The 20812-nt window shown below is 53.8% G+C and overlaps 3 protein-coding genes across 3 annotated transcripts; 1 reads left to right on the plus strand and 2 right to left on the minus strand.

Moving 5' to 3' along the window:
• Window positions 1-9023: 9023 nt before the first annotated feature.
• On the plus strand, window positions 9024-12080 carry BZA05DRAFT_457606 (uncharacterized protein; the record flags this gene model as incomplete). Its single annotated transcript, XM_051487579.1, has 5 exons — window positions 9024-9529; window positions 9627-10134; window positions 10311-10477; window positions 10543-11132; window positions 11193-12080. The coding sequence occupies exons 1-5, from the start codon at window positions 9376-9378 to the stop codon at window positions 12078-12080; spliced, it is 2307 nt and encodes a 768-aa protein (XP_051337327.1). The 5' UTR covers window positions 9024-9375.
• A 1284-nt stretch (window positions 12081-13364) lies between these two features.
• BZA05DRAFT_437883 (dimethylaniline monooxygenase) lies at window positions 13365-15677 on the minus strand (the record flags this gene model as incomplete). The annotated part of the gene is made up of 5 exons (XM_051486465.1): window positions 15203-15677; window positions 14730-15131; window positions 13975-14653; window positions 13503-13905; window positions 13365-13409 (listed from the first exon to the last, which is right to left on the minus strand). The coding sequence occupies exons 1-5, from the start codon at window positions 15381-15383 to the stop codon at window positions 13365-13367; spliced, it is 1710 nt and encodes a 569-aa protein (XP_051337328.1). The 5' UTR covers window positions 15384-15677.
• A 2280-nt stretch (window positions 15678-17957) lies between these two features.
• On the minus strand, window positions 17958-19267 carry BZA05DRAFT_405108 (Alpha/Beta hydrolase protein). The gene is made up of 2 exons (XM_051484376.1): window positions 19090-19267; window positions 17958-19029 (listed from the first exon to the last, which is right to left on the minus strand). Exons 1-2 carry the CDS (start codon window positions 19159-19161, stop codon window positions 18169-18171), a joined length of 933 nt encoding a protein of 310 aa, XP_051337329.1. The 5' UTR covers window positions 19162-19267; the 3' UTR covers window positions 17958-18168.
• Between the last annotated feature and the right edge of the window lie 1545 nt (window positions 19268-20812).

The raw sequence follows: 20812 nt of genomic DNA on the forward strand, positions 1-20812 counted from the left end.
TCCGTCGGGAGCTTCTAGAAACTTATGCAGTGTCTGAGTACCCACTCTATTCTATTACACAGATCTAAGTTGTACATACCTACACCACTACGCCATGCCATGCCGTAGCCAGGTGGAGTGCCTCGGACGCCGGGGTTTTCCATGAGAGATGGTGATGAACCTGGTCCTTCTTCGTTCTTCCCCTTCGCCCTTCACACCCCTCCTGTTCCCGTTCCCCGTGTCGAAGTGTAGGTGTGTACCTATGTATGTGTTGGTGGGTAAGTCACTAGAACTAGTCACTGTGCTTTTGAAGATCTCGTTTTGTTCGAGGACGTGTTCACCGTCCACCGTCCAGCGTTCAAACAGCGGGCCTACGGCGATTGATGGTCGTATGTAGAAGCTCGTAGTGCACACTGCACACTGCACACACACCCACATGTCCGAGACTTGGTCAAGGCCAAGGTCATCTCTCGTTCTCAACTCTTGTTCGGTAGATGTTAAACCACACACCCACTCGGATCGGACGATTCCCTTCAGATTCTTGGCGTAAGCACCGCACATGTCAGTCAGTCAGTCATGTGCGCAGCGCGGGCGTATGTATGTACTCTACATAGGTAGTGAATCCTGGGGGCTGGAGGGCTGGAGAGGTTGGGATCTAGATCGGACTTGTAGGTATGTATGTGTGTATGTATGTACTGTGGCCAGGACAGATGGGGGGAGAAAACGGGGTGGTGGGTGGATTATTCGTCCAATCCTTTCATTCTGAGATGATAGGTACTTCGGGACCTATATGAGAAGGGGATTATAGCTGTCAACTGAACACAACATTTATACTTCCATACATGTGCCAACGGATGTCGCTGTAAGTTGTAACTTGCAACTATCCCGGCTGAGGCCTGAGGACCAATGTTGATCTCAGTATCTCAGTGGTCGAGAACGAAGACATACCACTGAAGATTGATCATTGACAACAGCCGATTTTCGGGGCGTCCAATCAGAGACGACACTTCACGGAGCCTGCCTCGTAGAAGACTCCGTAGAGCAACCACAGAGCAACCCAAACGATTGATCTCTCCTTCATGATTGAATGCACCAGACAGAACTAACGACTCGCCCCCTCTCCCACAGAAAGGAAAAAAAGTATATAACGTTTGCTTGCTTACGCAAACGGGAAGCAGAAAATACCCGATATCGGTGCCTTCCGAGTGATATGGTATGCACAGGTGTAGCCACTCTTCCGGCGGAATCATTCGGGGGCTCCTCCACTCGATGGATCATGGAAAGCGATGAGGCCTTGAATAGGTACCCAGCTCTAGGTATCGGTGAACCATCGACAACCTTTGACCTTCGCATCCTCACCCATACATAGCATTGTTGTTGTCATACCTCATGGGGTTTGTTGGTGGAATACATACTTGGTAATCTTGTGTTCGCGGCCCGGGGCGGAACCCTGTCGTGAGTCGTGAGCTCACTACCTAGCAGACGAGCCTGGAGGATGATATGCTAGCATGTCCACACCCTGCAGAAGTGTATATGCACCTCTCACGGGGCTACCAACCCCCATCTCGGTCGTGGTGATGGGGAAAGATGAACCGCCGTTGCACAGCAGCCTCGTGGACAAGGTAGTTGTTGCTGGGTTAGTTGGGAAAGTGTGTGATATCAAAGGTGTGTGATATCAAAGGTGTGTGTTGTGTGTTGTGCGGTATTGTTGATGGTCACTCTCCTTACGCAGCCCAGCAGCCCAGCAGCCTGTCCGCCTGTCCGCCTGGTCCAGTTGTTTAAAGCGAGCCGATTAGGAATGCTGGCTGAGCGGTGTCAGAAGTGGTCGGCAGGAGGACGAAGGTTTGCACCTGCCACCTACCACCTACATACTAGTATGCAAGCTGCAAACTGCGAGTCTAGCTAGGTGTTTGCACCGTGCCTTCACTTCACATCTCATCCCTCCCCCCGCAAACTAGTAGATATTGAAACCCTCCCTATATAACACCCCTCTATATCTTAGATCTTGGGCCGAGGAAGACGTGTATGCATGTATGCCAAGGGCCAAGGTCAAGGCCAGAAGGGAACCTCGCACGGGGGGGCGGAGTTCTTAAAGCTTAGCATTTTATCCCCTTTCTCTCTCCTTCGATGGGGTATAATAGTTAAGATATGGGGTAGCGGTGTATATTCGACGTGCACAATGCAGTTGCAGTTCTTCCTCGTCTCCTCGTCTCCTCGTCTCCGACCGGGTTCGACCGGGTTCGACCGTCCGAGACCTTATGCGTGGTTGTGGGCGAGTTGTGGGGGCTATTTACCTACCAGTATGTACATAACAAAGTGCTAGGTAGTAGGTAGATGTTCAGTACGAATAACTACCTGAACCCCACCGTGCTCGCTCGCTTCCTGTGCTCGAGCCTTGCAAGTTGCAACTCGTACATACTGGTACTATGCACCGTATTAGTATGGAGTGCCGTAAGCGTTGCGGAACATGCTGACGTTTCGTCCGTCCACCGGTTCAGCGATCTATGTACTAGCTGCCATCTGTCGCGCCCGCCCAGTCCGTCCGGTCAATGCCGCGTCATTATCATAACGGGCCGCTTGTCGACGGGTGTGCGCGGTCAGTCGATCGAGTGACAAAGAATGCTCCGGTGCGCATCCCACTACTACTGCAGCTTCGATACCACTACTCTCACTAGTAGGGTAGAGTACTCTACGGTATGTACGACGTCGACGGCAAAAGTTTCCCCCGTCGTCCGCAGACTACATATCGTCGCCACTGCTCCAGCCGCCAGCATTCCGTCCACGGGCACTGGCTGACAAGTTGTAAGCCGTATGTAAGCCAGTCAGACAGACTTCACGGATCACCCCCGTTTCTCGGGGAGGAAGCTGGAAGCTGGGCGGCGGCGGCGTATGTGTGTGCCTAAGGCAGGAAACTCAAGGCTGATCTGTGCCCTGCCCTTTGTCGTCGTCGTCCTCGTCGTCATCTTCCGGTACCTAGATAGATGAAGGAAGGAAGATGTTTGTCAGAGTTTTTTGGAGCGAGTACCTGCATAATCGCAGGCAGAGAGCGCTGACTCCGTCACAGTTTACATGCTAGGTAGATGTAAGTACTACTATATACCGGTGCTCGAGCTCGTTTCGCGAGCATCCTTCCTTCCATCCGGGTTGCGCCCCGGTGTTCTTCCCACTTTTACGGGATGAAGAACGCATTCCCGAGGCAGTTAGATAATTACAGGCAGATAAGATGTACAGAATTATTATCAACCTCAAACCCTCGATATGTAAATTTTCAGAGTCCCCTCCGATTCTCACCCGTGTCTCCAAGTTTAACGGTCTCGGTTTCCAAGTTCCAAGTTCCAACTTTTACTTGTGCGGTTCCACGATACGGTAACCAAACCAAACAAAAAACGTTCTAGAAGCCTTCCGCGATAGTTTACTTGCATCTTTCGATTCATCCCCCTGCACCCACCCACCCACCCACACCCACACACGCATGAATCCCGTTCCACCCTTCCATCCTTCCACCCTTCCATCCACCCTTCCTTCAGGCTTCCCTTCCCGTCCGCGGACCGCCGCCCGCCAAGCCTCCCATTCTCGCCACAGAGTGACACACAAGCCTTTTTTTTCCCGCGCCAAGTCCCGCCGTGTCCCGCCGTGTCCCGCCGTGTCCCGCCGTGTCCTACAACTACATACAACCACTCCCGCCATAATCCTCCGCGCCATCCTCCGCAGTCCGCAGGCCCGTTCCGAGAAGAAAATAAAAGCAACGTCCATGATGTACTCTAATTTTGGTCCACCCATCACCAGGCACCGCCGCCGCACCACACCGAGGCAAGTAGTGAGGCTTGGCCACACTCGTGAAACGTGAAACCGCCAGTCCAGTGCAGCCCCGGTCCGGTCCGCGCCGCGCCACGGAATAAGAAAGAAGAAAAAAAAGAAGAAGGAAGCAACGAGGACGTCATAATTCTAGAACCCTACATAGAAGCCTATGTAGACCCGGCGCAGGGGGCGAGGGCCGTTTACCGTTCGTCTGCCCGTCTGTCCGCCTGTCTGCCCGTCTGTGGCCTGTCGGTCGGAGGTTCTCTACGGGGTTGGGGAAGGTTCGCATATGCAAATGCAAACTCGCCGCTGAACAAAGTGATCGTGCGCCTGTCAGGCTGGCAGGCGGTTGCGAAAGTGAATCTTGCTTGCGTCGTGTCTGTCTGCCTGCCTGCCTGCTTACCTGCCTGCTTGACTGCGTGCGCCGTGCGTGCTTTACATACATACGAAGCAAGTTGGTGGGCCGTATGTAGGTGGGTGGTGGGTGGTAGTGGCAGATCGACAACCGGAGCATCGACAACACAACAAACGAGCATCCAGAATCCAGCATCTAGCATCTAGCATCTCGGATCTGCGGCCTCAAGTCGAAGTGAGGCAAGTCAAGGCAAAGGTAAGGCAAACTTCGAAGGCGAGCGGAGGATAGACATATGGAGCCACGTGCCTCCAGTGGTGAGTACCTATTGAATACTGTACACATCCAACGTGGAGTATGTACTGAGTACAACAGGTACAGTACATCGACTGGGCTGTCCGACTCGCTGTTCTAACATCGAGTAGACAGGCAGTGTATGTATATTCGTGTTGTTCGTGAGAACTATGTACCTGGATATCTACTACATATGGAATGTTTCTTGGTAGAGCAGGTACAGGCACCGCCGACGGCTTACATACTCCGGGTGGCTCGAGATTCCACGTGGCTCGAGATTGCACGGATATATTCCAGCATCACAGATGACGACTCACGGACCACGAATCACGATATGTAGCCCGCTGGAGTCCGAACAGTGTAGTGTAGAAGCGCAGAGCCCCTATGTGTATTCAACACACACATCCAAAGCCAGTCGGTCAGTCGGTCGTACACATGTAGCGCTTTTATCCAGTGAAACATCAGGCAACTTGCGTGCGTGCGCAGTTCAGAGTTCAGTTTCAATCGCAACCGGCCTAAATAAGTTGTCATGCTCGAGCTGGCGGCAACGGAAACCGAAAGGCAAAAAGAAATCGCCACTTTCCAGATTTTATGTACAATACACATGTAATTTTGGGTTCAGGTCGAATCGCTCGTGACTCGTGACTCGTGAGATGAAGTCAGCAGCAGCTGGCCGCTCCGGACGGACAGTTTGGTTGGTTGATTGGCTGGTGACGTTCGCACCCGCAAGATTTCGAATTCAGGAAAGTGGATGGAAGGCTGGAAGCAGCGTGGAAGGCGGAGTGAGGGTCAGGGTTGGGTCGACGGGTGGGTGAGGGTTGAGGTTGAGGTTGGGGCTGGGCGGTGGGCGGTGGGCGGTGGGCGGTGGCAGAGTGCAGAGGAGCAGTGGGTGTTCGTCGCAAAAGAGGGAAAATAGGTGAGACAGGCGCCCCCCCGCCCGCGCCCCCCTCCCTTCGTTATCCGTTCCATATGCAAATGCAAACATGCAACTATCGATCGCGTACGGGCAGGCAGGCACGATTTTATTCACGCTGTTTTGTACTCTGGACGCAGTTACATACTCGTATGTACATAGAAAAGGACTCGTGGGTGGGTTCCAGTGCTGTGCAACGGTTATATCATAGAGTACGGTACTCTATGTAGTTAATGTGGTGCCGCCTTCTTCTTCTTCTTTCCTTCCTTCTTTCCTTCCTTCCTTCGATCGACAAGGTTATCTATGTATGTAGAGTGCAAGGAAAATTCAGGAGCGGCGCAGACGCAGAAAGGAAGGACGCAGGAACGTTGGCCGTGATTGGTCCGCCGTCTTGGGACGAAAGACAGGAGAGCCGAGTTAGAGTATAGTCCCCCCGGACGCTAGCAAGGAGCAATCTGACCGTGCAACCTCATCGGGCTTGGCGGGAGTGAGCGTTCGTGAACGACGAGTGGAAATCCTGTCATCCGTGACTCCGTAGCGTTTCGTCCGTTGGCAGGCGAGCGAGCGAAACGAAAGACTGGATATGCACGCACTCGTCGCAGTCCGGCGTGCGCTGGTAGTTATCACGAGGCCGGACATCCACGAAGCCCGAAAACACTACTGACAGGCCTATCGGTACCTACGTACCCACGCTGCACCGGAGTGCACGATAGGTAACAATGGCCCCATTCATGCATGGATTCCCAGACTTTCTGTCCGGAACATCTCGAGGAATGTGTTTGTTTGTGCTCGGAAGCAAGGCCAGTCCCACTTGTCCGCCAGCAGGATGACAGCGAGCAAAGACGGACACATATCCCAAACACTCGCAGGGAGGAGTGTTGTGGCGGCTCGCCATTGGGGCGGTCGCCGAGAGCCAAAACATCTGAAGCTCTGGTTAAAGTAATCGGAACGAGCCATGGACAAAGAAAGAAGTCACCATGTCGCGGTGCGGTGCGGGCCGGAGGTGCTGTGTGGAGATGCCCGTAGCCCGTCTGCAGCGGCCGGTCGATCGCGGCATCCGATTTATGGTCCGCAAGGGGAAGGGTGCCAGGAGAGGGGCGAGTGGGGGAAGGAGACTGAAATTTCTGGAAAGTTCGTTGGCCGCGCGGTAATGGAGAGCAGAGTTCCGCACGCGCGGAATCTAATCCCGCACGCCGACCAGCGTTGCGCTAGAACGAAGGAGGACGGGGGCGGCTTGCAACCGGGGAGTCCGGACAACCCTACGGTCCACGGGAGGGAATGCTCGAGTGCGCAGTCACGGTGTTCATTCCCCCTGGCCAACATCAGCATGAAATATAGACATGTAGGATCTCCGGCAAGGTGGGTGGGATGGAAGATGGGACGGGTGTGCGGCTATTCGATCAGGCTGAGGAGGGGTCAGCATTCGAAGGTGGATGTGTATGAAGGTGCTGGGTCCGAAGTGCTCTTTCTCGGTCATTCGCTCGATACCTACGCTTACGGACTGCTGCTTACTAAGTACGACCGTTCAGGCTGAGAAGAAACGGTACTTGAGTGGTTATTTCATTACCGACGAAGGTCGATAGCGGGCTGGGCGGTTGAAGATGAGAGTAGGACCAGGTTCAGGCATGTAATTGGATATATTGTATTATTGGATGATCGATGTGAAGACAGTAGGTGGAGGAGGAGGAGGAGGAGGAGGAGGAGGAGGAGGAAGCGGACGGGAGTCTGGTCGGGGGGAAGGGGGTTGCCGGTGGCGGGCTGGCTCTTTCGCAATTCGGCAAAGTGGATGGAAGCAGCATGGAAGGAAGCACGAGCGGCGAGGGATGTTGGTTGGGGTTGTTCTCGAACTTCCAAAGTCGTCTGGTGCGCTTTATTCTTCTCCGTCTGCTTTCTTCTTCTCCGTCTGCTTTCTTCTTCTCCGTCTGCTTTCTTCTTCTCAGCTTCTCCTCCGCCTTCCATCCTCATTTCGAGAAAGCGAGGTGAAGGTGCGAGGCGAGAGTGAGACACTTGCTGGCTCCCTATTCGCTCTCGTATGGCAAAAAAATACGCACGAGTAGTGAGTGCTGCCATCCTACGATCGGGTCGAGATCGCGAGCGCCAGACAGGTCGAACACGCCCCACCCACCCACCCACCCACATGCGTCCGAAACCTTCAGAGCGAAGCACTCCAGGAGGGATGATCGCGCGCACTCGCAGAGCACACGAGGATGGTGGGCGAAAATAAAAATAAAACCCGAACTGATGGCAACGAAGCGCTGCCGTCGCCGCTGTTGTCTGGGTTACGGCAACAGACCACGCCGATTCTGCCCAGAGGGCTTATAGTGGGTTTCCGCAGCAGTGGGCAGTGGGCAGTGGGCAGTGGGCAGTGGGGGGAAGGGGTGTGTGTCTCCCGCTTAGTGTCTGTATGTTCTTCGGCCGTTCCCCGGAGAACTTCGGTGCAGATTGCCCGCCTGCCTGCCTGCCTGTGTTGAAGGGGGCAGATGGTTATGTATGTCGCAGCACGTATGTCGGAATCACTGACGATCGCTGTAAGGACGATGAAGATCAGTGAATGCGGGCGTGTTTCGATGGTCGGGATACCGAAGTAAGCAGGTGGTCGTGGACTCTTTCCTGAGTCGCTCTTCGCGTACGATGCATATCAGAGCACTCCGTGAGCAGCCCCGAAAGTCCGTGGAGAGTGTGCCCAGGACTCGGCGTCGGCTCAAGGGAGGGCAGCCGAGAACCCACGGTCTTGTCCAGAGGTCGAGAGGTCGAGGATTTGTATTTGTAGTGACGGTGATGATGACGAGAGAACCGGCGAATGAATTAGTCATTGTAAGAGAATGGGGGGGTGAGAACGAACGACTGGCAGACTGAATGGATTTTGGGTGAATCGCCTCTGCCTCGACTGAGGAGGTTATTGTGACTGCATCCTATCGGGTTGTCTCGTCTCATGTGTGTGTTCGTCTGAATGCTACTGCACTCATCGCATTCTTTTTACGAATAGCCAACTGAGTACGTATGTGCGTAGGTAGCTACTTTAGCCAGCCTGCCGGGCTATTTCTCGTAGCCATTCACCGTCTCGTCCGCTTCTTTTCTTCTTCTTGATCTTCTTCCTCTTCTTCTTCCTCTTCTTCGTCCTATTCTTCTTCGTCTTCTTCTTCTTCTCGTCCTATTATTCCCTTCCCTCTCGCTACTTAGCTACTTACCCACCTCGTATCCCTCCCCCCACTCCCTTCCCCCCGTAAACGCCTCCGGTCCCTTCGGCTCCCTGCGCCCAAGTGTGCTGCACGCCCATACACAATCCATAGATACTTACATACTGCACACACACACCTGTGCTACCGGCTCTCCCACTCCTCCTCCTTCCTCCTCCCTCCCTCCTTCCTCCCACTTCTCCTCCTCCCGTCTTCCTCTTCCTCCTCTCCTCCTCTCCTCCTCCCCCTCCCCTCATCCCGATATAGCACACTTACCGACTACGAACTCTCAATTTTTTGCAACTATACGGCAAATACCAATCGTCGTGCCTAACCTACCACCCTCGCCGTCGCCGGACTCCTTCACTACCCTCCTTTCACCAACTACTTAGACAGCTAGACCCCCTCCCCCCACGATTGTCGCAACCCTTGACTCGGCCCAACTCTCTTGGCCCCCCCGTCCACTCGGTCGCTTTCTTAAAAGCTCTGTGCTCGACGATTCGTGTCCTTTTATCCTACTGGATGCTCGCCCACCGCCTCGATTAATCCCTTTGACTCCTCGCGCGCATCCATTCACACAGCTCGTCGCAGCCTCCCCATGAAATCGAATTGAACTACACGGTAATAGGTTCACCGGGTCACCAATCGGAGCTGGAGTTCGCCGACTGGCAACTGTAACATCAATTGGTATTCAACAATCGGGGAGCCGTATCGAAGGCGATAGAGTACACACCTGAAGCGGTCGGGGGGTCCACGGCTATCCACCACGAAGACGGGGCTAGGGACACTCGTATTGTAGGCGGGACACACTCTCGTATCAGCACACATCGCTATCCCAAACCTTCGATATAGTCAGACATACCATGGATCCAACAGCGTTTCAAGTCGTATATGTTGATCGGCGTGCGAGTTGCGACCGAGTTGTCTTTCGGGATGCGACGGGGCAGAATGGGATCGGTCAGGAGCATGGCACAGTAGAAGAAAATGCACAAAGCCTCCTTTTGGCATTCTCTTCTGGTATGTTTTTTTTCTCCGTTGATTTCTACTACTTCCTCATGACAGGCCGCGGTGTGCAGTGAATAATTCCAAATACTGACGCACAATATGCTTACAGTGTCTATCTGCAACTCTGCTCAGAGTTGTCTGACAACTCTGTCGGATAACGATGGCAACAATCCGATCCTACTTCTTGTCGAAGTCCCAATAGAGCCCCAACCGGACGAAGATAACAACATTCACGACGGACGGCACGATTCCGGAATAGCATCAGGACCCGCTGACATGATGCTGGGCTTGCCGCTGTTGAAGTATGTCTGCTCGGAGATCGAGAGCATGCGGATGCCGAACTCAATAATACCCGTCGCGCTTCTGACACATGACGATGATGGTCTGGTAGCACCGCGGGCGGAGCTCGAAGACGATTCCAGAACTGCTCGGGAATTGAAATGCATTGATAATGGGGCATGGGACGCTTTTGAGAATCCGCTTTCCAAGGACAGTGTTAGGACGATGCACATGCACTGCTACCGGGCCCGGAAAACTATCCAGAAGACCAGAAAGCGGTCGTGGGTTGGCATAGATGAACCGAAGGCCGACAATTACTCGTATCTGCGAGAAAAGATGTGAGCACGACTTTTATACCGGGGAGTGTTACTCGAATTCTAACGAGATGATCACACAGGGTTCGAGAGCTCATGACCGAAATATGCTGGCCTAAGAAGCTGAAGGTTTCGTCCAACGGAGGGTAGGCTTTTTCCCTCGTCCGTGCATTTCGATTTCCGTCACTGATTATGCGCAGCCGGGTTAGGATACCTATCACACGAGCCAACGATGTGGAGAAAGCGGTTGGGCGATGGGATTTCTCTGCCCATGATTTCTCGGATGAAGAACTCGTCCACTGCGCTCAAACCATGTTCCAGCACGCTTTCACGATGCCGGAGGTGTCGGAATTTGTCATTCCGCCAGGTAACACCTTTTTGCGCGTCGCAATCGTCCCTTTGTTTGATCACCAACTAATTCAACGATAATAGATCGTATGGTGGATTTCCTACTTGCATGCAGGGGAACCTATAACGACCAAGTACCTTACCACAACTTTCGGCACGTTGTGGACGTGCTGCAGGCAGTGTTTTTCTTCATGCTACAGCTTGGAGCATTGCCACACTATAAGCACCACAAAATGGGCGAGCTGGATGAGGAATCGACAGCGAAATCGCTCGCCCACCTTATTACTCCGTTGGATGCGCTCACCCTGTTGGTAGTTGCTATCGGTCACGACGTCGGTCATCCCGGAGTGAATAATGCGTTCCTCGTCACTCTGAAGGCCCCGCTTGCTCAGCTGTACAACGACAGATCTGTCCTCGAATCCTTCCACTGTGCCGCGTTCTCACAGGTGTTGCGGAAGCATTGGCCGAAGGCGCTGGATCAACGCAAGATGATAATAGACATGATCTTGGCGACGGACATGGGCTTACATTTCGATTTCATGGGAAAGCTGGACAAGCTCAGGAAGAAATACGAGAAGGAAGGTGGATCCGGCGTGTGGGAGGAGAAATCGGTCAACGATCATCGGATCCTTTTGTGCGCACTTATCATCAAGTGCGCTGATATCAGCAATGTGGTAAGTCTTACGCCAATTTACTAGCTCTGCACAAAGATCACTCGGGCTAACATCTCCTAGGCTAGAAAGCACGAGTGCTCCGCGCAATGGGCTACCATCTTGATTGAAGAGTTCTCCCGGCAAGCAAACATGGAAGTTGATCTAGGGATCCCGTCGTCCCTCGTCGCTCCGCCGATAACTGGGTCCGTCGTTGCACTTGCCAAATCTCAAGTTGGATTCATGAATTTGTTCGCGATACCTCTGTTTCAAAATCTCAGCACGGTGTTGCCGGAAATGCAGTTTAGTGTCAGCGAGCTAGTATCGAATAAGGATGCATGGAGCAGAAAGAGCGAAGTTCACACTTATCAACGTCCCGAAGACAATAAAACGAGTGGAAGTGCACAGCAGCAACAGAAGCTAGCGTCATCCTCGCTCTCGGTACCGTCTTCGCGTCCCCAATCGACCCACGAACATGAGCAGCACCATGCGCCGAATCGCCACCATCTTCCTCCCGTTCTGGGCACGGCCTTGATGGAGGCCGACATCCCGAATTCGGACAACGAGCCATCCATCTCGGGTTCCGAAATTCGGTCCGGGGTCGCATCCCCGCGACTCAACGATACCACCGTGCAACGGCACCCCGGAAACGGTAATGCCGCCGCTGTAACCGTTGTTGTTACGCATCCCAAGATTCAAACTAACGGATATGGGCCGGTTTCCGAGAAGAGGCCGACCTATCAGCACTCGACCGAACACTTAAGAGCTGTCTCTCCGAATGATGCATCGTCATCTCCGGATCGGCCCAGATCATCGCCCCCAGATCTTGGGGATTGCAGCGATCAATCGTGTTCGAAGGGTTGCTGCAACACTGCCATCATCCCCAGTGGGACCATGGAGCGGAGATCATCACGATTCTTTAAGAAGGTCAAGCTCTGGAAGACGTGGCGAAAGGAACCTAGTGATGGGTGACTATATGGTCGGTATGACTATACACCGGGAGCTGTCGACAATACTACCGCTTTCAACAGTACGGACGCACCACCACCACCACCATCTGCGCTGAAGGAGAAACCGCTCGTTACGGATCTGATATTAGCCAACCGAATGCATGATACAGTTGTTCGACCCAAGACAAGTGCGGATAATACCGCGCAGGCGACTGTTGCGGCGGTTGCGCGGTTAAGTCGGATCAAAAAGATGAAAAGTTTGCATTGCTTTTAGATGTTAATTTCAGGAGGATGAGCCGGCGGTTCTATGCCATTTTTTGCGGTTTCTACTTTTCCGTTCCTTTGCTTTCCTCCTTCTCTTTGTATGTGTGTGTCTTCGTTTTTCCTTACGGGTATCATTCGGCGGTGGGGGCTGGGGATGGTGGTGGGTGGTTTGGGGGGAAGGGGGGAGTGCGTGCGTTGTTGGTTGTGTGGGGTTCTTTCTTCATTGGGGATTCCTTGCTGCTGTGTCTGGTTCTCATTCCGCTTTCTGGGATCACGGCGTTTGTGGGTCTGTGCGTGTTCTTTTGGCTTCTTTTTTCCTTTTCCGCGATTATTTTGTGGGTTCTTTTCTCTTCTGCCCTTTTGTCCCCTTTTTTCCGTGGGGATTCTTCACGAATAAACGACAGGAGGAGGAGGCTGTCGGACCGTGCGATGGTACATATCTTCTTATATCGGGATTGGGCTTTTCTTCTTTTTTTTCTTCTTCTTCTTCTTTGGGCTCTCTGGGAGGGGTTTTTTGTTTTCGGCTTTTCGTTTCTTTCGGGGGAGGGGGTGGGGGGGGGCGGTGGAAATCCGTGTTTGATGTGGATGTGGATGTGGATGTGAATGTGGATGTGAGGTTGAGGGGATTATTCGGGAGGTTCGTACTTCTTTTCTTCTTTTCTTTTCTTTTCTTCTTCTTTTCTTCTTTTTTCTTCTTTTCTTCTTTTCTTCTTTTTCTTTTACTTTTGCTTTCTCCGTGTGTTTGTGTGGCTTGTACAGTATATAACGATGAGAGATCCTTGTTTTTTACTTTCTACTTTCTACTTTCTGTGTACTTCTATTTTTCTTTTCTTTTATTTTATCGATCAGATGGTGGGGGAAGCATATTTTCTTCTTTTTCTTCTTTCTTTTCTTTTCTTGACGTGCATATAGAGGCGGGATGGAGGATATGAGGGATGGCGATGGGGGGCGTATGATGGTAGTGATGGTGGTGGTGGGTACGGACGGGGTGGGATTTGCGGGCGAAATTTTCACTGGAGATTTTTTTGATATCTGCACACGTTTATGAAGGGTCACTCGAGAACTCGAGAAGGACGAATAACTGTAACTGAGCATTGCGCAGTGCGTACACCCCCATACCTATGCATACGAACCACGATGGTATGTATCCCTACCATACCGACTTCCCACCCCAACCCACCCTCTTCCCACCCCATGCCACCAGCCTCGCCGGATCCACGCCCACGCCCCCAGCAAGGTTGAAGTACGCCAGGGCCAACATCGCCACGGCGACCAGCACCAGCGTCGCCGCGGCCCCCGTTCCCGCCCCCGAGCCACCGGTGTATGTAACGTCCCAGTCCTTCCACCGCACGAAATGGCACGCGTACAGGAAGTGCGACTGGCTCCAGGGATACATCATAGCGTTCCAGCCGGAGGCTTTGTCGCGGTACCAGGCGCTGCAACCGCCAGTGTTGAACACGGACGTGGACAGCGCCGCTTGCAGCCGCTGTACGTAGCTGCGCTCCGCTGAGGCTTTGGGCTCGACGCGGGAGGCGGCGCCAGAAAGGATCGCTGCGGATACTTTGAGGGCGTAGTTTGCTGTGCTGTGGCGGGGCGGGACGTGTTAGCTATGTGTGTGGTGGGGGGAGGGGAAAGGGGTGGGGGGAAGGTACTTCTCGCACGCCATGATGCAGCTGGTGTGGCCCGTTCCAGTGTTTGGGCCGAGGAGCATGAAGAAATTGGGAAAGTTCGATACGGCGGTGCAGTTGTATGCGCCGACGCCACCAAGCTTGTCCCAGTGCGCCTGGATGGATTCGCCGCCGCGCCCGCGGATGTCGATGTTGGCCAGGTAATTGCTCGTGGCAAAGCCGGTGGCGTAGATGATTACGTCTGCGGGGTGGAGTGTGCCCGCCGATGTCCGCACGCCGTCGCGAGTGATCTCCACGATCGACGAGTCCGTGAGCGTCACGTTCGGCCGGTTGAGGGACGCGAGATAGCCGGGTGATGGGTCGTGGATCCGCCGCTTGCAGCTGATCTGGAAGTCTGGGATCAGGAGGGAGTGGTATTTTTCGGGCGCCTCGCGGCGCATGTAGGATGAGACGCGCGCCATGTCTTTTTTGCGCTGCTCGGCGGACCAGGCGCTGGAGCCTTGCAGACGGTAGCCCCATTCCGCGCCGAGGAAGATGAGGAAGCGGTGGAGACGCTGGGCGAGCGGGAGCCACTTGAGTGCCCAGCGGATTACCGGGGTGTATTCAAAGTGTGTGGAGGGCTGGATCCAGTGCTTGCTGCGGATGAATTGAGTAAGGTGGCCGACCTGGGGGGCGATTCTGGGCGTAATTTGAGCGGCCGTGCCTGCGGAGCGGCTGTCAGCATCCCACTTCTTCCTCCTCTTCTTCACGGGATGGGACTGGCAATAAGGCCGACTTACATCCATTCCCGATCAACGCCACCCGCTTGCCCTCGAGCTGCACACCATGATCCCAGCGGGCGGTGTGCATCTGCTTTCCGGCGAACGTCTCCCTTCCCTTGATATCGGGCACATTCGGATTTGCGAGCAGGCCAATGGCCGAGATCAGTATCTTGCACTCATGCACGTACTCCTCGCCGGTAACCAAGTTCCTGAGGTAGACATCCCAGCGATCGCGGGCATCGTCCCATCTGGCAGCGTAGACCTGGGTCCGAAACGTGGTTTTTGACGGGATGTCGTAGTCGGCTGCTACTTTGAGAAGGTACGTTTTGATCTCGCCCGAGGGCGGGTACACCTCCGTCCACTCCGCGTTCTGCGCGAACGAGAAGCTGTACAGTGCTGTGGGGACATCGCAGGCGGCACCTGGGAAAGCAGATCAGCACTCAATCCACATACACATCATTGAGTCCTGTGGATGCTACGGGCGAGCTCACCGGGGTAGGAGTTCGCATGCCATGTGCCGCCCAGCTGGTCATCCTGCTCATAGAACACGACATCGTCGAAGCCGTACGAGATCTTGAGACGGGCGCCGAGTGCGATGGCCGAGATGCCGGCGCCGATACAGACCACGGTCGAGGTCCTGGGCGGCGACGGTTTCGAAGCGGAAACCGACATGGTGGTGATACAACGCGAAGAAGCAAGAATTCGAAGCAAGGGCAACCCAGCAGCCGATCAACGAAACGCGTTTTTTTTCTTTCTTTTCTGGGTGGACGAGTTTGAGACGGGGATATGTATAGCAGAGTGTGCAAGCTCGATAGCGGAATATTGGCGAGCTCGCGCGGGAAAAGCGTGAATCTTGAATCTAAACCTAACGGGACGAGCCAGGGCTGAGAGTGTTCCGGAGTAGGGGGTTTGGGCGGTTTTCTTCGGGGGGATGCGTTCTTTTAAGCTACATACGTGCCGTATGGGCGCCACATAGGTACCACATATCGGTATGTAGAGTGTGGCCATGTATGCAACTCTCAGAACTGGCTGCTGCTGCTGCCGTGCAGGGCGTGGTGGTGGTTGTTGTTGGTCGTTGGTCCGACTCCAGATCCATTGAACGACGAGTGACACAGTCCGGATGTCGTCCCCTGCTAGCTGAAGATAGTTATCCCACAACAACGAACCGCAGCAGCGGCACAACTAGTCATCTGCCGCCCGGACGATCCGTCTCTCGGTAGCCAGTCGGGGCAGGGAGTGCGATTCGATTGCGAGAGCATGCCGCGATCTACGCTGCCTTTCGTTTATGCCGTTACGCGGCGGCGGTGGCCGTGGGGAAGTGAAACATTCCCTAGCTTGGCGATGTGGAGACACGGTTGGATGCAGAGATGATCTCCACATCCTATCAGAAGGTTGAGCTCGGAATGAGGATGCCGGATTAGAAATGCTTGGGCAGCGTCGGATAGCAGTCGAGAGTCTTGGATCTGTGTCTGGCTGCGAGTACTCTAAAATCTGTACTCCATGAATTCATGTCAGGAGGATCGATGCAAGAGCTTCCAGCGGGCCTCAGCCGCAATCGGGTATGGTTGAAGGTCTTGAACTGCTACTTGGTTTGGGAGAAGAGCCAATTCATCAATTCCCTGCTTCGGTGGAAATGTACCCGTGAGTCGTGGCGGACATGTAAATCCTATCCGGACACCGAGGGAGTGCGGTGGGCTTTAAAACGTGATCAAAAGCACGCTGTCCGGATACTTTGTGCCTACCACGACGACTGCGGTTTATGGCAGGAACTCTACGCACTCTGGGTATTGATGTTGACAACAACAAGGCAAAGGCAGGAACTTGGCATCCCCCTGGATGGTCGGAGCACTGCAAACCCATTCGAGTTCATTCCCGATTACCTCTCTCACCACCTACATACTACTATATACTGCAGTGAAGTCTTATAATCTTCACTCGCCTCGGCAAGTTCTGCATGGCCTTAGTGCTATCCGTCCGTCCATACTATGGGCTTGCATGTTGTCCATCATCGAGTTCGGAGTCCCAGCTAGATACATACGAGGCCAATGACACCACAGGTATGATCTGATATCTACTCTTCATCCATGCGAACCTACCCCGACAATGCGCGGATACGCCGACAGTTCGCGGATATGTCATCAAAGATTCGAGCCCGAAGAGCACACGATGAAGTTGAGTGCATTCGATATGTAATCAAGAGCATCTCGAAAGTCGACGTCATGTAGTAGATCTTTTGCGATGGCCGCTAGATTCTCTAGGTATGTGCCCGTTCCATCCAATCGATACAGTTACATAGTAGCGGTATGAATTCCAGCGCAGAACTCCACATCAACACACCCTCCCCTCCCCTCCTCCATCTTCTCTATCATCCCCACAGTCCAGCAAACCCCCCGTCGCCGTGATTCCCCCACCCTCTGGTATGCACACTGTACAGTGGTACATATCCGAACCCACTACTCTACTCTCCGACCCATGCGAAAATCTGGGGAACTGCACGGCAGCACGCATCGGCTGTCTCCGGTTATATTAAGTGCATACTTGGTTGGCTATTTATCTACATAATCTATGTACATCTAGTTAGCCGGAGCCGAGGATGTTGATCTACCTGCTCTACCTACAGGCTATGTACAGCTTGTGATTCAACTTTCTCCTTAAGTGTTTGATCACCATAAGTACGTCCGTAGGCCCGTAGCATTCGGCCTTGGTATGTAGAATATCTAGGTCATGCCTACATGACCGTGTCCTCTTCCCCACTGCCCCACGGCTCGATGTGGATTTCCCCACTCCCCACTTCCCCACTGCCCCCCGCTGGTGATTCTTGTTTAATCATCATTGCGCTGTTCGACCTCACTACGGTATGTGCCGGTACATAGATCACGGCAGATACATACTTCATGGTATCCGTTCCCACCCCGCTGGCGGCGAGCACGATGCCCCCCCTCCACCGCTTGTGATTCGATTACACAGCTCGACGATCCGACGTCCTCCACTGAGTGATATCCCGTGAACATAGATCTGTCGTCGTGCCTGATTATTAATACCCCATCGTTAGTCGTCACAGTGGTATAAAGTATGTAGGCGGGCCACCGGGCCATCGAGGTGGTCAGACTCCTATGTACGGCTGCATCCGCTGCATGTCAGCTTATGTATTGGAGGATCTACATACGCAGTCTAGATGTCCGTCGGCAATGATATAAGCCGAGCGGAGGGGATGACATGGCTACATGGCTGGGTATGGCGGGTGTAGGTATCAAAAAAGATTGGATTAATGGGGCTCGTCGTCGGATGGATGGATGGATGGATAGAAGAAAGTAGAGTGGGAACATTCATACATACTTCGTGCATAGGGTACTCATAGCATAGGATACATCATACAGGAAGAAAAAACATGAATAACAAAAAAAAAGAAAAGAAAACGCCCGTCATATCATCACAACAAGCCATATGATAGAGTATATCAAAGCTTCGACGACGGCTCGTCCGCCTGTTTATCCGCGGCCGTCGGCGTAGAGCATCTCGCCTTGATCCAGTCCACCACGTCGTTCGCAAACACAACCCTATCTTCGCCGGGCTCCGCATGCAGCTTATGGTACCAGCCATCGTACACCTTGAACGCCTTATCGTCGACCTGCAACATATCGACGAACCTCCTGCTGGCCTCGCAATCCGTGACCCTATCCGCGGTACCATGCGCGACCAGCACGGGCAAGCTCCTCGGAAAACTCGCGGCCACCTCGCGATCCTGCAGCTGTTTCCCGCGGTCCAGCATCTCGACGATGCCGAGCAGCGTGCCCGTATCGTGACATAGCGGATCGTCCGCAAAGACCCTACACGCCTCCGTGTCCCTGCTCATGGCCGCAGCATCGAGCTTATTGAGCAACTGTCGCCCGGGGAAGACCCTAGCGGCGAGCCTGCCCGCCGCAAGCACGACGGCCGCGGGCCGCGCCCCGGCCGCGAAATCGATCATGGGGCTCCAGGCGACGACGCCGGCGAGGCTGTTGCGGTGGGCGCCCCTGTGCGCGTAGGTGAGCGCCGTGCCACCGCCCATCGAGTGCGAGAGCAGGAAGAGCGGGAGGCCGGGGTGCGCCGACAGGCGCACCAGCAGCAGCTCGTCGATGTCCGCCAGCAGCTGCCGCGTGTCCCCGCTCACCCCCCATTGCGAGGTGTTGGAGCCGCAGCTACGCCCCCAGCCTCGCTGGTCGAACGAGAAGAGCTCGATTCCGGACTGCGCGAGGGTTTCCGGGAACGAGAAATACGCGTTGCTGTGGTCCGAGAAGCCGTGCAGGAAGAAGGCTTGCGCTATGGGTGCGGTCGGCGACTGGAGGGAGTTAGCGAGGTGCTAGTAGGCCGTGGGTGCGCAGCTAGTTAGCTGAGTAACCTTCCACGTCTTGGTGTACACTTCGACGCCGTCGCTGAGCTTGAAGGTGGATTCTTCGGTCGTGGCCGTCATAATTCTTTCTTTATTTCTTTCTTTCTTTCCGGAGCGTCGCCGTGGGTGAAGAGGCCGTCGTGGCAGCTGTTTCTATGCCTTTTTAACGCATGCAGGTCCGGAACCCGTGCTCGTTCGAGCTTGGGGCCGGCATGTGCTCTTCGGCTGTGTAACTCGTTGACGGTTAGCTAGCCGGCGGCATTCACTGGAACACTAGTAATACGTAATCATGTGCTTGTATATATGTATGATGTGAACCGTTGGGATGCGCTGCTAACCATTCATGCGGGGAAACTAGCATTTGCGTTCGAGAGCTTTTACATAGGACTGGTTGTCTATGTGCTAGAAAAGACCATCTATTTCACCGTTTCCAAGAACATTGGACCTGCTCTTTCCAAGCTCCTGGAAGTCAGGCTCGAGGTAGGATTGGAGACCATCTCCAGCCCACTGCAAATGTCAGTGGATGACACAAGTTGTAAATTCGGATGTTGACTGTTTGACGAGATTCTGGCGAGATTCTGGCTATAACAAGTAGTGAAGAGCTAAGAGCCGGAGGGGCCCTTCGCCGACGTTGTGAGTGGAAAGGGTGGAAGAGGCCGAGTACGAGACACAAGAGAGAAAGAGGACGAGACTAGAAATGGACCACCTGTAGTTATAATTTAGGAAGTCCCGGACTAAAGAAGACGATCACAGCGACCGCTGAACAACAAATCAGGTAACAGACAAGAACGATGAAAGCAATGGTGATGGACGATGAGACAGACAGACGGACCCGCCGGCAAAATAAACAAGAGCACTCTGAACGTTTAACCCCGTCGAATCGGGTCTAGCCAGGTCGGCAAAATTTCACCGCTCGTGCATCTGCCATGCCCGCCATGCCCGCCGTTTCCGCTGTGTCCCACAGTAGGTACCCAAGAGCTATTCGGCTTTGGCTTTGGCTACCATGAAATACTATACTACGTGCTGGGACTTGGAAGAAGTCTACATGCAGTGGAGTTATCTAGGCGAGAAAATACCGGGCTGGGCTTTTGGTTTATCATTCTGTACGGTATTTGGCCGAGGAGAGGTTAGGCTTTGTCTTCGCAGAGCACTCTATAGTATCATAGATATCACTCACTCGTCGGGTGAGTGTACATGATTTCCAGCGGCGCAGCAGTCAACGACTTCCCCACTCTCTCAGACAGACAGACAAAAACGACCTCGTGAGCGACGGCAACGGCACCGCATTACCTTTCACACCCAAGGACCGTAATCAACTGGCACGCCCTCACTCCTGCGAGGACTGCACGAACGAAGAGCCAAGGCAAGATATGAGTCTGGCGGTGGTTCCTAGAGAAACGTGAGAACAGGAGACATGAAAAGTAGCGAAATGATCATCAGGAGGTCTTCCGTGCAGGTAAATGGATACATCTTTGTAGTCTTCGGGATGTGTGGTAATCCCACCCCGGCCGGAAGCTTCACCTGTGAGCACAAGGTTGTGATCCCCTCCATGAGAGTGGCAAATCCCAACTAGGAACTCCCGCCCAGCTCCCAGATCTCACCGAGAGCCACGACTCGACTCCGAGTCGGTACTCCGCCCGGGTGGTGCGAATTCTACTGGGTCGTAGGGAATTACTAGGCTTGGTGGTTCATAGTATCTTGAGGTAAGTAAGCAGCGCGAAGCACTCGTAGA

Source organism: Tricharina praecox (genome assembly GCF_024521635.1).
Source record: "Tricharina praecox strain CBS 144465 chromosome Unknown BZA05scaffold_21, whole genome shotgun sequence".
NCBI classification, from domain to species: Eukaryota; Fungi; Ascomycota; class Pezizomycetes; order Pezizales; family Pyronemataceae; genus Tricharina; species Tricharina praecox.